This window comes from Ambystoma mexicanum, chromosome 1p (genome assembly GCF_040938575.1).
Source record: "Ambystoma mexicanum isolate Mex_15411 chromosome 1p, UKY_AmexF1_1, whole genome shotgun sequence".
Lineage (NCBI taxonomy): Eukaryota > Metazoa > Chordata > Amphibia > Caudata > Ambystomatidae > Ambystoma > Ambystoma mexicanum.
In genome coordinates, this window is record NC_090921.1 from 786,102,830 (window position 1) to 786,120,387 (window position 17,558).

A 17,558-nucleotide genomic window follows, 5' to 3' on the forward strand; every position below is an offset into this window, starting at 1 on the left:
GGGTGGGGGTGCTGGGGGACATGAGTGGGGGCCTGCTGGCAGGTGCCCCTCACTGATGGGGGGTGGGGGTGCAGGGGGACATGAGTTGGTGATCACTAGTGCAACGTGACGCGTGGCCTGGCTGGGGGGCATGGCCATGGTGGACGGGCTGCCTGCGTGACATGTCCAGGGGTGAAGGGTAGTCCCTGTGGTGTTGGCTGCCTGCAGGGGCCGTGGAGGGGGTAGAAGGGACACCTCGGAGGACCCACCCTGCCAATTCACATGTAGGACTCCCCGCGCACCACACTGGATACACGTAACCCGCTCTGACAGCAAATTCGCGTGTGAAAGTTCCCGCGTACCCCAGTTACACACGTACCCCGCTCGCACAGGGCCAATCGCGTGTGAAAGTTCCCGTGCACCCCAGTAACACACGTACCCCGCTCTGACAGCAAATTCGCGTGTGTAAGTTCCCGCGTACCCCAGTTACACATGTACCCCGCTCGCACAGGGCCAATCACGTGTGAAAGTTCCCGCGCACCCCAGTAACGCACGTACCCCGCTCGCACAGGGCCAATCGCGTGTGAAAGTTCCCCCGCACCCCAGTAACACACTTACCCCCCTCGCATAGTACCAATCGCGTGTGAAAGTTCCCGCGCACCCCAGTAATACACGTACCCCGCTCGCACAGGGCCAATCGCATGTGAAAGTTCCTGCGCACCCCAGTAACACACGTACCCCGCTCGCACAGGGCCAATCGCGTGTGAAAGTTCCCGCGGACCCCAGTAATACACGGAACCTGGTCACACAGGGCCAATCGCGTGTGAAAGTTCCCGCGCACCCCAGTAACACACGTACCCCGCTCGCACAGGGCCAAACGCGTGTGAAAGTTCCCGCGCACCCTAGTAACACACGTACCCCGCTCGCACAGGGCCAATCACTTGTGAAAGTTCCCGTGCACCCCAGTAACACACGTACCCCGCTCACACAGGGCCAATCGCGTGTGAAAGTTCCCGCGCACCCCAGTAACACACATACCCCGCTCGCACAGGGCCAATCGCGTGAGAAAGTTCCCGCACACCCCAGTAAGACACATACCCCGCTCGCACAGGGCCAATCATGTGTGAAAGTACCTGCGCAACCCAGTAACACACGTACCCCGCTCGCACAGGGCCAATCGCGTGGGAAACTCCCCGCGCCGTTGTGTACATGTATTGGGAGGGGTGCGCAGGGAGTTTTACTGGCGTTTTCATGGTTCGTGGCCTTTGCACCATGTACTGGATTTGTGCGCTGTGCATGGTGCACGGAGAGGGACGTAACTGGCGCTGCTGCAGGGTCGCTGCGCCACTATGCACCACGGCTGGTTTTGGAGGCTAAAATCCATGAATACGCTGTGCGCGGAAATGGATTTTAGCGCACATGGCTGGCGCAGAAAGTCGCACGCGCACACTGTGCGCCTGCCGCGTGCGTCACTTGTGCGCTGAATTCTATGAATTACCCAGTCAATGTGGTCCATTTATCAACCGCAAGCTAACGGATTGGTAGAGAAAATCAACAGCCTTCTTAAGAGTAGATTGCCAAAACTGTGTCACACATTGAAAAATATTTGGGTCTATTGCGAGCCTTTGGCCCTCTTCCACCTGCGCACACAGCCCAGTAAAGACCACCATCTGTCCCCCCATGAAATTGTGACGTGTAGGAGAATGTAAACTCCACTGTCAACAGGGAGACGCATGTCAGATGCACATAGAACAGCAACTGTTTTAGGAGAGGAATTCAAAGAATACCTCACTCAATTAATGAGTGCAGTGTGATGCATTGCCAAACAAATAGCACCGCCCTTCACAAAAGAAAACAAAACAGATACAACAACTGCGGCCCCCTGATAGCCCCACAAAACCACTCTTGCCCAGCAAACTAGTATATGTTTGCAGCTTTGTAAGGCGATGGTACTCACCAAGGTTCCATGGGCCATATGAAGTGATCTACTGCACTCCATTAGCAGTAAATGTAAAAGGGCTTAAGTACTGGGTGCACCTGTCCGACGTCAGGAAACCACATGACAGCCTAGCAGCTGAGACACCCCAGGAAAATGAAAGAGATGTGGCAGTGCAGTAAAATAGTAAAACTATAAACTTACCAGACAACAAAAGATATTTAAAATTTGTATATAAAAGAAGAATAACAGGTGTAAATAAAAAATGACAGTATAATGTGAAAGTGTTTTTTCGCCTTGATGTGCCCCTTTCCATGTCTTTTTTATTTTTTGTCGGTTCATTAATCCCCGACCCCGCTTTTGTTTTTGTTTTGTTTCTGCAGGTGATACAATGGAGAAAACAATACCTCTACAACTGGAATACCTCCCGTAGATAGCAGTAGGAGTAGAATAAATGCAACAAGGGCCTACAGTTATGAATGTGGGCTCTATTTTGTAGCGATAATGTTTAGTATTGTGATGTTAGGATTCATGATTTTCTGGGGACTGTCTTTTATTATGAATGATAAAAGACAATGGGGAGGGGGAAACCTAAGTCTAGAAGGGGGACACTTGTTATGGGATGGAATCAAGTTAATGTGGAACAATACAATGCTCCCCCAAGCTTCTATAAATACCACCGAAACAACCTCTGAATCAGAAAGTAATGTGTTTAATGACCGTAGGAATGTATTTTATGAAGACGATGCCCTAGAACAGGCTTGTCCAACCTTTCTGAATGTGGGGCCGAAGCATTAACTTTTTGCCACCCAGTGGGCCGGCGAGCCAAAAGTCAACAACCTCACCCAAAGCAGTATATTAAAAAGCGATATTGTGTGACCTTTGACACAATAGCATCACAGGCAGTGATAGCCATGCAGTCCCAAAGATAGCTTTTGGTGTCATGGGCAGTGATCAAAGTTTAGTTGCTTGTGATTTCTTTCAGTGTCTATGTGTTAATATTTTTCTGAAATAGTGGGGGCGACCGAGCGTAGCAAGGGAGCTATAAGGTTCTAGGGAGGGTTTGGGGGGGTGCCCCCCCAAGAATTGTTTTTCAAATATGAGGTTGAAATGGTGCATTTTACAGCAGAAAAGGTGACCAAAAAGCCATAAGTTTACAATCAGTTCTAAAGGGGAACATGAAAATTCCATGTCACCAACAGCAGAAAAGAACATTTTACAACACAACACATTTTAATGATCAATGTGTCCACAGTGTAAGACAGCACTGTCACTGATGTAACACATTGTCATGCTGGTTGTACCCAAAATATGCCTCTGTAGCAACATGTCTATGCTGGCTGTTCCCAATTTAGGCCAGCATTGTCCTGTACAAAGCATGATTGATGCTGCCTGAGCATGTGCAGTGTGCCCAATACATATGGTAGCTTATCTCTGTAATACACATTACTTCTGTGGTGATGAAAGAAGCATAATTCAATTCAACAAATAAAATGTGGAAAAGCGATCACCCAAAGGTGAACCTAATTGAAGAAACGCAATGTGAGCACAATCTTAAAGTATGCAACCTAGCAGGCCTAGTGCACACTTTACCTTTTCTTTCACCAATAAATCGGGGGGAGAGCGCGAACGCAGTCCCCCACTACCAGAAATAATGCAGTTGTGTATCCAGCATTTGGGAACATAGCCGGGGTCAGCAAATCCGATGTGCAGTGGGTAAGCCTCACCCTGGAAGATCTGCCCTTGAGATCAGATTCTCCCCTGCCAGCTAAGTATGAGTTGCATGCAAGAGGGCAGGGGTTGGGTCCGTTCTGGGAAGCCCCGCTAAGCGAGGGTGAGAAGGCAGGCCCTGACCCACCCCCAACCCCCCAACCCCCCAGAAGCTCTGAGCGTCTGCAGAGCTGCCTGTCCCACGTGTAGGGGGTAGCTCCAGCAGGCAGAGCCCAGCAGAAGAGTAGATTGTAGCGTTGTTCCTTTCTCCCATCAGGCCCTTCTCGGCCCGAGATATGTATAAATAGCAGGATGGCTCGAGCAGGCCTTTTGCAGTCTGCCCACTGGCCTGTCGGCCCCACACGGGCCCATGCCCTCCTGAGCAGAGCTGCTCAGCGCTGGCCCCATTGACACCATCATAATCATCCTGGACCTCGACGCTCCACCACCCCTGAATCTCGGAGTTCTGCTCAATAACAATGCTGAAGCTTTGACATCTTTGCCGTAACCATATGCTGTGTTGTGTCAGCCGAGCCTGCACAGCGCCAAAGGCAAGTATTCCCTTTTCCGGGCCCAGAGGTCACTGAGTCTTCCAGTGCCATCCACTTGGCACGGCCTACTATTCCCAGGTTTTCTACCCGCAAATCAGCACCACTGCCAAACAGAACTGCATCATTGGGGCCCATCGCTGCTGCTCTCCGACTTGACCCCAGCCCAGCGCAAAGGCACCCATGCTTCTGGTCTGATGCTGAAAAGCCTGGCTCTGCTGAGATCCGAAAGACAAGAACTAAGGTATTTTGGGAACATAGTACTATTGTTTTTTGTGTTGCAACTGTATCAGCTCACACCTCTCCTGAAGGGTATAGACTGCCCTCAGACTGTGCTACCAAAAGAGTGAAAATAAATTATACCTGTTGGGCTTGCCTGTTTCACTTTTATCATTGGGATCACTGCTGCATGGCTATTAAGCAGGTTATAAATAACCTATCAGATCATATCATAGATCACAGATCAAGATCATAAGCAACTTCCAGAAACCTTGGCAGGTGGTCCACGAAGGTCCATTTGCAGGTTGCAGTGTGTTATTGGGGCACTACTAAGGTAACATACTGTTCTGTACATGTGGTATTCGCCATGCTTTAATACCCCACTGGCCACATCTATAATATCCAATGTACTTGGTATAATGCATGGACATTTTCATCAATCCGCACTGTTCTTAGAGGTAAACGTAACTGAGCTCCCACTGTTCTTCTTTGTCTCGAGACGAGGAAAAAAAGCACTGCAAAGGTTAGGTTTCTCAGCTGATAAAGGTTCATCTTCGGTGACATTCGCAATTCAAAAGAGCGATTTTTGGGGCAGACAGGCTGTGTCGCCGCAACCCCTGCTAAACATATGTCCAGAGATGACAAACCTTGAAAGTAACACCGCACAATGGCCCTCTGAGCAGCGGTCCATGGCTAATCAGGGGTTCAGGAATCCGCTGTGCTGCCCACGCCGAGAGGAACTCCTGCACAGCACCTGTCCACATAATCCTTCGCCCGGGCCAGCACTCTCTTCTCCTCACCTCGCCACCTCCTCCCTTCATCTCGGCTCGCCTTTTGCCCCTTGGAGCACCATGCAAGAGAGGAACGGGCATGTCTGGGCCAGAGCCCGTTCCTCTCTTGCATGGTGGGTCCTACTTGCCTGAAATGGGATATTTAAATGCAAAGTAATTGCTACTATATTAATCCCATTGTTCATAGTTTGGGGGAGTACTGGGCAATTGTATGGACCCGCGCTCACTGAAAATGAATGGTATTCCCGAGGTAACCCTCACTATGCCGTGATACAAATTAGTCTCTCCTTCCTCCATCATCAAGTCTCAAGATCTTCTTGACGAATTTATTTATTTTTGCAATGTTTGTTGGATATCCGACAAACATTGCATAAATAAATTAACACTTCGTGGCTGAGGATTGTAACTACCTCTGTTGACCCCATGGGGTCACCAGAGGAAGTTACAGTTTTGCGCACAGGCACATTTAAAAAAAATATATATATGTATATATTTTTTTTTACTCAAGAGTTGTCCAACATACGGTCTCGTGGGCCACATAAAATGGCTTGGTGGGCTGCATTATGGCCCGCGGGCCGTATGTTGGACAACCTTGCCCTAGAACAACCAGTCACGTTATCACAGCCCACATCACAACCAAACAGTGTAACTACCTCATGGCTGGCCCGAATGTATAATGTGTTCCCCACAGGAATGTCTTATGACCTGTTAAATACTCCTTATTGGCAGCAAACAACCAACCATAGTGGACTGATAAAATCGAAATTATTCCCCTTGTACCGCCCTGTGTCATTCAATGCATGAAAAACATTGTGTACCTCAAACAAACTGTACAGAAGGTCTTTAGGTTGGAAAAACACCCGAAAACAAAATAGTAGAAACAAACGGCAAACGAGGCAATATAAATATGATGCATAGAATGGGTTGGGTCTGGATAAAATGGAAGACATTCGCCATCCCGGGCAATCGAATAAATGGTACTCTGACATGAGTGCCACGGGTCGACAGGCAACAAACGATAGTTGTTACGTCTGCTCCCTGATACCACACGCATCAGGGACGCCTAAGGTTTTAGTACCTCAAGAAACTCAGATTGTGGAAGCACAATGTCTAATTCATCTTGCACTATGTAGGATAAAGGGCACTTTCCAGGCACACACAATATGCATGAAGCTCCTCCCACCTGATTTCAGAGTTTGTAAAAAAGGAATGCCACCTGCAAAATGCTTCAAAGAACCTTTCCTGGCAATAGAAGGAACACGATTCACAGAAAACAAATGGCAGCAGTTCACATTCATGTGCAAGGCAGAAGGGCTGCGTGGCTTGTCCGACAACAGACTGAAATGGATGAATGGCACGTATACCGAAATTTGGACTGAACATGTTTCCAAATTATAGTGGGTTACCGCTCTGGAAAAGCCAATACAGATAAACCATGAACAAAAATATGAACTTTGCTTCCACGCAGAAGGGGATGTACCCATGGGATCTAATACACATTGCAACAGGACTCTGGTTATTGCTGATCTGAAAAAAATGAACTACAGCTCTAATGGATCAATATTGGGTGTGCGGCAAACGGGCATACCTACACCTCCCGCCTGCATGGAATGGTGACTGTGCTCTGTCTACAGTACATTCTGCACTGCTGGTGGTCCCTGAGAGATATATAGTAGGGCACACAATGCAACACCCACCAACTATCACAAGTACCCCACCAAGAACATGAAATACCACCCCTTGTGAGCATGCTGACAGAAAATAAGCTACAAGAACAAGTGTCACAAAAAAAGAGAGCATCCAATTACATCTCTAAAGACTCCTCTGATCTCCTGGTGCAGATTCCTGCAGAGTACAAACGTTTCAATTCAGCTGACACATTCTTTGCATCACTGATCCCCAGTATTCAGGCCCGTCCAAATGCCAAATGGCTTCAAATCGTGCACTGGGAACACATCCAACTGGCAGATTACACTGAAGACGGGTTCAATATCACCACAGTGGAGTTAGGAGCACTGAGACTAATGACAATGCAGAACAGGTATGTGCTCGACCTGCTCACAGCCATGGAAGGAGGTGTTTGACGAAGAATCGGGAGCACATGTTGCAAGTTCATACCTTCGTATGACGCTGAAAATGGGACACTCACATGTGCAACCAACAGACTGGTTCACCTCTGCATTCGAGTGGGTTCCATCTTGGCTTGGGACTGTGATGAAGATGCTGATCCCTATCACCGTTTTCCTCTTGCTGATATTGTGTGTGCCAGTTAGGTATCCAATGTTGTGCCAAAACGATTCCTAATAGTGCAATGATGATGGTGATGATTGGCAGCCAGAAAGGGAATGTCAGAGGATCTCACAGCACTAAGGATGCACAAGTACAAACTGGGGAGAGCAATGAGCCCAAATTTCGCATGGTGGCCATATACAATACTAGAGACATAATTGACAACCTTTATCATACTACCACAAAAGAGCCACAAGATCTGGAAAATCACAGTGAGGTGTAGGTGGATTTAGATGGGGATGGAGACTGTATATATATGTTCTGCACTCCTGAAGAATATGCTCGACGGGGGGAAAACCCTAAGAAATGTCTGTAGAGCTTGGATACCAATAACGGGTAGCCCAGCGTGGGATGAAGTAGAAAGAGTGCCAGAGGAACGTGGAACGGATGGAACTAAATATTCGTTACATTAGAAGTAAGGAAAGGGGGGGTGTTGGGGGAGAGGCGGTATATCTCTCCCCCCTGCACCATTCCTGCACCAGGTAAATGTTGTCTGAGCTAATCGGGGAGATATCTCCACCCCTCCTGGACTTATTTGCATCTCCCATTTGTGATAGAAGTGCATAAAAGCCATATTAAGGCCTGTAGTCTGTACTCCATTTTGTGTCTTTCCAAACGCCATCTTTTTTCCAGGCCCTCAGCCGAAATGTCCACTCACCCTCTCGCAGCGCTGCACACAGCCAGCCCCCGTCACCTCCACCCTCTGCTAGCTCAGCGTGACTCTTGTTCTCACGGAAAGGCAGACTTTCTTTGTTGCCATTAGCAAGTATTGAGCACTAACATAATGTGCTCATCCAAGAACGTGAGACCAAGGCCTGCTGTAGCTCCAGTGCGCCATCCATCTCTGCTGACCAACTCATGCTCTCTCCACCCACTCCCTGCCAAGCCACGGTCCTCTGAACCCATACCCCTTATTCCCTTTGAATGCATCTGGTCATCAGACCCTTCCCCTGGACCACCTGCAAATCACCCACCATATACCTAATCCAGAGTGGTCATATATTCTGGTAACACAAACATCTATCCCCCATGTGTTTTAAGAACGTGAGGCCCCAGAGACCACAAATCAGAGATTGCCCCTTCTGATAAGGCACCTGAAGGAATGACCCCTGACCCATGCCACATAAAACCATCGGTTAGAATGGACCTATTTCACACCAATACCCCTTTTCATGAGATAGTTTATATCAGTCATTATTTCTTGCATGCCAAGCCCTGTTATTTAGCTTAGTCAGACAGCTATACATCATCTCTGAAGAACTTCGCCTGACCTTCACCCTGCAAGGATGAGCCCAGCAGACCATGTGAACTGTAACTGATGGAGAGACAGCAGCCAATGGAACCCAGGCATCCCTTATGGAGCTGGGATTAGTATAGGTGCATAGCCAATCAAATGTGTTAGTTTTCTACCTATACATGACGTAATCTATGGCGCTCAGTTCTTTCTTAATGTGCTGCCCGTGTATCTTTTGGGAGAGTGCTCTCGGGCAGCAGAGTTCTTTGCTTACATTTATTTTACTTATATAAATGTTGGTTCCCTTGCAATTACTCTCCTTGTTTCATTCCCTAGTGCGATGTGTCCGTTATTCTGTCTATCGGGACACGTGGCAGCCTTCACCTGTACTACGCGCAACTCTTGTTTAACAAGGTTCACCACTTACTACGCAACCCTCTGATCTAACGCAGATGTGCCACTATCCACTTGCTCCCTATGGGATCGGCAGACTTAACATCTAAGACTACTACGGTCAATTGCCCTCCCCATTCTAGGATGCGTTGCTATACATCATAAAATAGTCCCTCCCACCCCTTGCGCTTTTCATGCACAAGTACACTCACGTATCCTTCTGGGAGATTCTTCACTTCTCTCGACCTCTGATTCTCCCTTTAAAGGCCTGACCTTCAGTCGGAGTGAAGGTAGAGCGGACCAGGCAGACCTTTTGGAAATTGGCATTCCGCTGACCTCCTCTTGCTCGAGCTCTTACTACTGGCCAACCGATGCTGTCCCGCACTCCTCCGGGAGCACGGCTGGAATTCCCACGCAACAGTCAAAAGGCTGAGATTTCTCGATGGGGCATCCAAAAATGTGTCAGGGGTCTCCGAACTCACCAATAACAAATTACAAAAGTAGTCAAAAAAGGAGTGTAGGCAGGCAAGAAGTAACACAGGTTTATTCAGGGCCCAGACGCAGCTGGGACAGCTGTATTCAAACAGTTTGTGGAACAGAACTGCATGAAAAAGTGCTGTCATAGAAACGCCCCTAAATCTAAGACTTTTATGATAATCGAGCTAATTAACATTAGTAACTTTGCAACATGAAAAAATCTCCCCACAAGGAACTGATTGGTGCTCGCACATTATATCCTTATAGAAAAACATACATTATGTTCTGTAAATGGGTCCACCAACCTTCCCACACCGCCGACAATTAAAATATGTGACGTCACAATCCAACCCCCACTTCCCACATCAAAATGACAATTCATTGAAACATTTGAGATGACCAGTAGAACTTTATTCATCTGTCCCTGTCCCGGTCATCTCATCTAAGTTCTCGTGAGAAGCGCTTCCTACCATGACACTGTCAGAGCCTTGAACCACAGACATACTGCTATACAAATGTTGTATATTAAGAACTTGTCGACCTTCTTCCCAGGCGAAACGTACTAAGGGGCAATTTGAAACTGCCATGGTTCTTCTGACTCCATCTAAAAATCATGTTTTGCAAATCACTTTGAACTAATTAAATGGTTATGCTCTCCATATCTGTCAGTGGGACCCATGGGTTGTAATCTGCGACCTCGAAAAAATAACTATTGTTTTGCTTCTTACCATACCAGCCTGGAATCGTGGGACCTGCGATGTGTTACCAGCCACTGCGGGTTCATTGCAGATTAATAAAATGCGAACATGCATTTGCTGTAAAGACGTGCTATAAGGCCTATTTGCTGCGTTTTAGCCTCCTCTAACTTTTATTATACTTACAAGTGCCCCTGCCTTTCTTTTATAAGTAAGTTATTTTTATTTTGGGTTTGATTGATATTTGTGCAACTTTTCACCATGCAGAACTGCATTTGTATTACAGTAACTTAGAAATCCTACAGCAACCCCAGTTTATCTTTTATTGTCTGGCGCTACTAGTCACCACAGGAGACCGGGGCAGCAGCCTCGTCCATATGCCACACACTCCTCCAGATATCCCGACAGATATGCTTCCTTCACATCTATATTGCACATTTATATGTGAAGCCCTCCATTGTGCACTGGAGTCAGGTCGGTGTTATTTTATTATTATTATTGTTCATTTAGTATAACGTGCCACCCACAGGGCTGTGAGGGAGGCATGGTATCACAAGTAGACAGTGACACAAGAGCTGCAAGTTTAAAAACCTTTATTGATGGTTTAAAAAGGGTTGGAAAACTCCTATCTTGCCCTATAACTATGATGGGAGTATTCTCGACCATCAAACGAAAAGAAAATACAGTCGTAGTCAGTCCTTACTCAATGTAAAATGGCATATACTAATAAACCCAATGCCTGCTCTCTTTCTAACACAATAAATGTGTAAAGGGAATGTGTAATGCAAAAAAGGAAAATCAGTGTTCAAAAGAAATGTCAGTATGGCTGAGTAAATCCCCTTCTCCACGTTTTGTAGCATGGGGTAAGGTGGCACACTTGGACCTTGCGACACACTCTGGTTTCGGACACAAGGATGCAGTTTGTTTCGTGGACCAGGGCCCACTTGAACTTCCACAAAAAGCCACTGGTTTATCCATTGGATCTCTCTTTCTCACTCCAGCCCAGGTCACCTTTCAGCGTAACATACAGTTCAACAAAGTTTGTTTCCTTCTGGTAAGCACAATTCAGTACAGGTTTCCCTCTGCCGGGATCAAACCTTTCAATCACAATTTGTGGGTTTCCCTTCCCCAAGTTTCAATCACACCTTCATAGGCTTCTCTCTGTCAGGCTCGAGCCTCCTTTCACTTTACTTCCACTGTCGAAGACTTTCGAAACTGCAAGGCTTTTGCTCTTAACTCGGCATGACCACTTCAACCTTATTTCCTCAAATGTTACTTTTTCTCTCATACACCAAGGCCTCTTGGTAAATGTAGTTTCGAGCACAGTACTTATTTCAAAGTTTAAAGATATCTCTTACATCCAGGTTTCCCTCTGCTGGGATCAAACCTAACAGTTCCAAGACATGTCTTACATCCAGGTTTCTCTCTGCCGGGATGAAACCTAACAGTTCCAAGACATTTATCACATCTAGGTTTCCCTCTGCTGGGATAAAACCTAATAGTTCAAAGACAGTTCTCACATCTAGATTTCCCTCTTGCGGGATCAAACCTAATTATTCAAAGATAGTTCTCACATCCAGGTTTCCCTCTGCCAGGATCAAACCTAACAAAAGTTTAAATCTTGCATCTCAGTTTCTTTCTCTTCTTCCCGCTAATTCTACAGCATCAGACATTTCACAGAGACTTTCGATTGGGCAATATTCTTTCGCCAGACCACTCTGTTACTTTGTATCTTTAATTTACAGTTCTTTACAATGCTTTGCTTTCTCTCGCGTCTTGTCGAAATACGCGAAACCTTCATTCGTTGGATACTGTTGCTGTCAAGTTTCATTTAACACAGACCAGACTTTCATTGCTTTCATTAACTCACCAGCTGGTTTAATTAATTTTCGTCTTTGGCAGCTTTGATCCTGAAGTCAAGGCTGATAGGACAACTGCTGCTGCACCTCCCCAACTCTGCCGTTCACCCGCTAGGGTGGCTGGTATCCTTGAAACACAACAGAAGTTTGTCTCTTCTCTCCAGCTGGGCTTCCTTGTGCAACCTTCAAGGCCCTTCGGAGGTAACAATCTCTTGCCGGGGTGTCCAAGGTTTCTTTGTACCTCAGTTCCATCTCTTGCCAGTCGCTCTGCTCTGCCTGGTTCGCCGCCGCCCTGGAAGAACTGCTCCTTCTCGTGCATCACCTTGCTCAGAATGTGTCTCAGTGTTCCACCTTTTAATCATGTGGGGAGAGCTAATAGGTACCAGGTGTATGTAATTAAGATCAAGTGCCTGACCCTGCCTAATCTTATTAGTGGGACATGTCCAATTTATTGCATGGGTGGGACTCGTTTCAGCCTCAGATCGCCTCTTCCTCGGCTCAGTGTTTGTGTAGAAAAGAGGGACGGGGGGCTGGGAAGTTGGAATGTCTTATCTAGGCAGTGAAACACCCTCTGGTTCACAGAGCGCTGCAAGTAAATTAAAAATGTGACCATCTCATCCACTCTCTTCATCCTCTAACTCCAGCCATAACCCTTCTGTTTGCCCTCTCCCTCGCCACTGCTTAACTCTATCTCTCCCTTCCATGTTTTAATTTGCTCCTCACAGCAATCTTTTGAATAGAAAATTACCTGCAATATGTTTCTGTGTTGAGTGCTCCATTGTCCCCTGTGTCAGGCTGGTGCTGCTATCTAAATACCACCAATTAAATAATTTGAAAAACTGCAGAAAATTGTAATTCTAATTTTGTATTTTGTTTTGTCGCCGACTCACTTACCTGTAATCTTGCCTTGCACAATTCGGTTAACTTTGTATCTAATGAATGCTCCCACAAGAAGGTAGACATCAACTGATGGCAGGAGGAAGATGTTCTCCAGGACGAGTAGGCGCATTGTGGCAGCAGGGACAATCTAATGCAGGGCAACAGGGCATAGGGTTGAAAGCAATGTCACAATGTCAGACTGCGGTATTGGCTGTGCCATGTCCCAATGCACAGTACGAGCACATGCAGCCAGGAGGTGACAAATAGTACTCACAAACATGGTTTGGATTAGGAATATTGTGGAAAGCAGTGGGCAATGATGGAAATCTCCCAGGGTGGATTATAATCTCAATGTAAGGCACACAGTCCCAGTTATGGTAGAAGAAAAAAGGGGAAGATGGGGCAGCAGGAAATAATGGTGATTGAATGCAAACCTATCAAATGACTCCATGTCACTTCAGACACATCCAAATCATATAATCTAGTTATATGAAGTAATCTCCTAACCCAAGTTACAAGCAGAGAGAGACAGTAGGGTAGGACAGATGACCACAAAAGAAAGTTAAAAAAATTGAATTGAAAAAAGATATGGGTTAAATAGCAGATGGACAGAGGGAGGTAATGCTGAAAAGGGGAGACTAGAAATAAAATGAAGAGATTAGTGACAAACTAAAAGGGAGCAAGACTGGAGGTATTGATGATAGAAAAGTAGGGGGATTGTACTAAAGAGCTCAGTACAGAAGGCAACAGGTGTGAACATTTTCAAGTGAGTGGGTTAAATGACAGCAGAATATAGGCACAAGAGAGGGAGGGCTGGCATTCCATAGCGATAGGGAATTGACTTTACCCGGTAAATAGTCTCGAGTATCCGGACCTTGATGACGCCGGCTCCAGTCCGTATTCCTGACACCAGAATTAAGTCACCCTGTTTGTTTTCTATCTCCATGTCTGCGATGTAATCCAGCGGCGAATACTCTGCTTCTGAATACTTCAAGATCCTACAAAATAATGTGACAGAACTCAGATAGGCTGCAGATTGCATTTATCACAGGAGAGGGTGGAAGATCCCATTAGAGACACCCAATGGACATGAGGTATAGGGCATGACAAAATCCCAGGTGCACACATGGGTCAAAAAGGCACAATCACAGACAAGACCGACACCCTCACAGACCACAGAAACACAAACATCACTAAGGGGTGGCCAGAAGGTCCATAGACACCTCTTTGCTATGGTTAAACAAACAACGGATTGCCAGGGAGCACAAATAAATACAAACATATTGGTAAAGGTCCACCAGGCAAACAAAGGTGATGTTTGGTCACCAGTGACGAACAAGGCACTTACATGGTACCGGGAACAAGCTAAATACTGTAGGGGAGGACTGGCCGCGAGGCCCTCCTCACCTGCAGCCTTCTCCCCAGGTGAGGGCCATGACTCAGTGGGCGTCCCCTCATGCCACCCGGGCCCAGGTGGAGGAGGGCTCACCCGCCGACGACATTGCCCACACGTATCCTTCCCTTGCATTTACCAAAATTCAGTTAGGCCTAGAAGCCATCTTGTCCAGCAAACATGGCGTGAGTTCAGCACACTGTAACGAGGCCCCCACCTTTGGAGGGCCTTTCATGCATCTCTGCCGCCGCAGCAGCCCTGGTAGATCCGCTGCGAGCGCGTTCCCATGAGAAAGTCGGATATGAGCTAAACCCGAGATGCCAACACTGTAACATTTTATCATTCACAATGTAATATTGCACCCAGCATGACCCGGTCCGCAAGGCCGGGGTGACGGGGAAAAAGCTGAAGCATCACTATCTGTAGAAAGAAGAAAGCAATTCAAGTATTGGTATTAATGAACTACCTCTGTTAAACAGATCCTGTAAACTGTGAATAAACCATAAAAATGCAACGTTATATGATATCACTCCAGGTCTGGATTAATGCTGCTATAACCACAGAGAAAGATGTTGACCAAACGTGTAACCTCTATCTGTATAAGTGTTCTATCAATATTATGTAGAAACCTAAAAACTCATATATGTTTTCTTAAATCACCCAAAGCGGCAAGCATCAATCTCTGTAGGCCATAACCTAGAAATATCTCGTATAACGTCTAATGTACATACAATACGCACACAATGTAGCGAATATAATGTTAGATAATGAAAAGGTACTAGAACTGACTGCATTAAAGAAATGTGTAACGAAACTGAAATATATATATATATATATGTGTGTCTAAAATAACATCGAAATAAGGCAGAACATTATAAAAATTCTGCATTCAATAGTCAGCAACGCACGAGGAAAAGACCTTTGTGGATATATGCAAGGCCATTCTCCCTCCCACCCTACCAAGCCTGCCAGATAAAGGGAAAAAAGCTAAGACTTGTGCCGCGCTCCCTCACCTCCCCCCAACCAAAGCTGGAATTACTTCAAAGAGTCAGAGGCCCCGGCACCGCAACCAAGGCCACAGCCAGCCACCTGTGTTATTTACAGCACGATAATAAACTCACGTTTGAATCCACTGATCTACCAGCACTCTCTCATAAATCCCACAAACCCCCCTAGACCCCCCAAGAATCATGACCCTGTGCAAGGACGACCCCCATCATTGGGACAAGACACAGAGACCCATTTATATAATAACTTCTAACGCGGCAGACAGACATGTATCATTCGGCCCAGGCCCCAGAGCCAAGTCCCGCGACCTAAAATACCGGTCAATAGGACACAGGTAAATCTCACCCCAACCGACAACCACCAGACCTCTCACGAGGTGCATTCCTCATGTGTTGTGTTTAGTTTATAAGATAAACTGCTGAGCGATTTATTGATGAACTTAAATGTCATTTCTGAATAACTGCAGTGTGCATGGCCTAGGGCAAATGAGACAGGAAAGGTATTCGTCATTGTCACAGGCTGCCCCAGCATACCAACACCGTGCCGATGACCTCAAGCTGGCCTGCCAGGCCCAACCCAACCCACGAGGCTGACCAGTGACGTCTTCACGCCAAGACCAACCACGCTGCAGCAACATCTATAGTTAGTCGACGCCACCCAATCCCAATTAACTTGTGCCCCCTATAGTGTGTAGGTGCTGATGACGTTTTTTGTATTAGAAATACGCCTGTCTTTGCTATTGTCAGACAGAGCGCTCTCGGAGGTTGCAGAGTTCTTTGCATGACCTACTCTTTGGATAAACTCCCACTTACGCTCACCCGCACTCTGTCTTGGCCTTATTCCCACTACGGGAGAGTCCCTTATTGTCTCTCATTGCGGGGAGGATCGTGCTGAACTTGGGGGCGCTTCCTTTCAGTGGTGACCCCGATAGCGTGATATCTCCAAATAATTTTTCCTAACTCCTTTTTAACGACCCCCTTGTGTCACGAGAATCTCCTGTCGAGAAGGGATACGCACGGTGAGCCGGCTCCGGGAGGCTGCCCGCCAACGGCGACCGGCACAATAAGAAGTGCGCACTCAATGATAAAGGGTACGGGATCCCGATTGGAAAAAAATCCCCTTTGAGTGCCGCTCGCCGGAGCCAGGGGCTGACCGTTGAGTTACCGGTGACACTGCCTGGACGGACCCAGTTTCGGAGACTATCGGTTCAAGACGGGCACGTGAGTACTGAGTGCGAGCGATCGTAAAAGGGAAGGAAGGGAAATTGTGAACAGAAGAACGGGGACAGGTAGAGGAGGAGAATAACGGGGGTCTACTAAAGACGGGTCTTGAAACTTTCTTTATTCTTTCTTTGCATATGGCCATTAGGAGTAAGAAATAAGTGAAGTGGTAGAAGTGACGGAAACCTAGCTCCGAAAGGGGGTGGAAGGCGGCGCCGCATAGTGCTATCTAAACTAGTACTGGGAATATATGAAGAAGTAAGAAATAAGTTATTGGTGTCTAGCAAAAGGAGACACCGGGAATATTCTTTAGTGAGTGCTACTCTCTCTATTTCTTTTTTCCATTTCCACGGGGTAGGGGGTGAAAGCGAAAAGGGTATAAGGTAGATATACTTGTAGAAGGACTATAAAATAGGGAGCACATCTTGAGGAGTGGGGACTAAGTAGTGGCACGTACAGACGTGAACACAGTAACCTTAGCAGAAAAACAGGGACAGCTGGCTAGGGAGGAAAGGGAGGGGAAAAAAAAAAAGAGACAAGGTGTGAGTGGAAAAGCATTGTGAAGGGTGCGCGCACCGTGTGAGTAGTGGAGACGAACGGTTGACCGCGAGGTGGTGCCAGAGAGTGTTGGCCATAACTAGTAATTGATCAGTTGCAAGTGAAATCACATGAGAGTGTATGGGAATGGGAAGGAGATGAGCTATGGTGAGTGAGAAAGGACTTGCGCAGTAATTGAAATTGGGTGATAATATTTGAGACGTCCGCTCTTGTCTGCGCCATAAAGGTATACATACGCATATCTACACCTAATTAAAAGTAAAGAAGGTGAACACGGTAGTGTTAGTGATTTAGAGAATGGGGGCAGAAACTCCCTTGTCACACATTTGTAAGAGCTTACCGGGATATGCTGAACGAATAAATAAATATC

General features: G+C 46.7%; 1 protein-coding gene and 1 non-coding gene across 3 annotated transcripts in view; both read right to left on the reverse strand.

Moving 5' to 3' along the window:
- Window positions 1-17,558, reverse strand: part of NUP210L (nucleoporin 210 like) — a 1,198,481-nt gene that overhangs the window by 995,650 nt on the left and 185,273 nt on the right. For both annotated transcript variants that reach the window (XM_069651587.1, XM_069651595.1), the window contains exons 5-6: window positions 13,857-14,007; window positions 13,025-13,157 (exon numbers count right to left, since the gene is read on the reverse strand). In XM_069651587.1, coding sequence (XP_069507688.1) covers window positions 13,025-13,157; window positions 13,857-14,007 — 284 coding nt within the window. The remainder of the gene's footprint in view (window positions 1-13,024; window positions 13,158-13,856; window positions 14,008-17,558) is intronic.
- Window positions 3,530-3,691, reverse strand: LOC138462671 (U1 spliceosomal RNA). Its single transcript, XR_011265270.1, has one exon. It is a non-coding gene; the product is annotated as a U1 spliceosomal RNA (small nuclear RNA).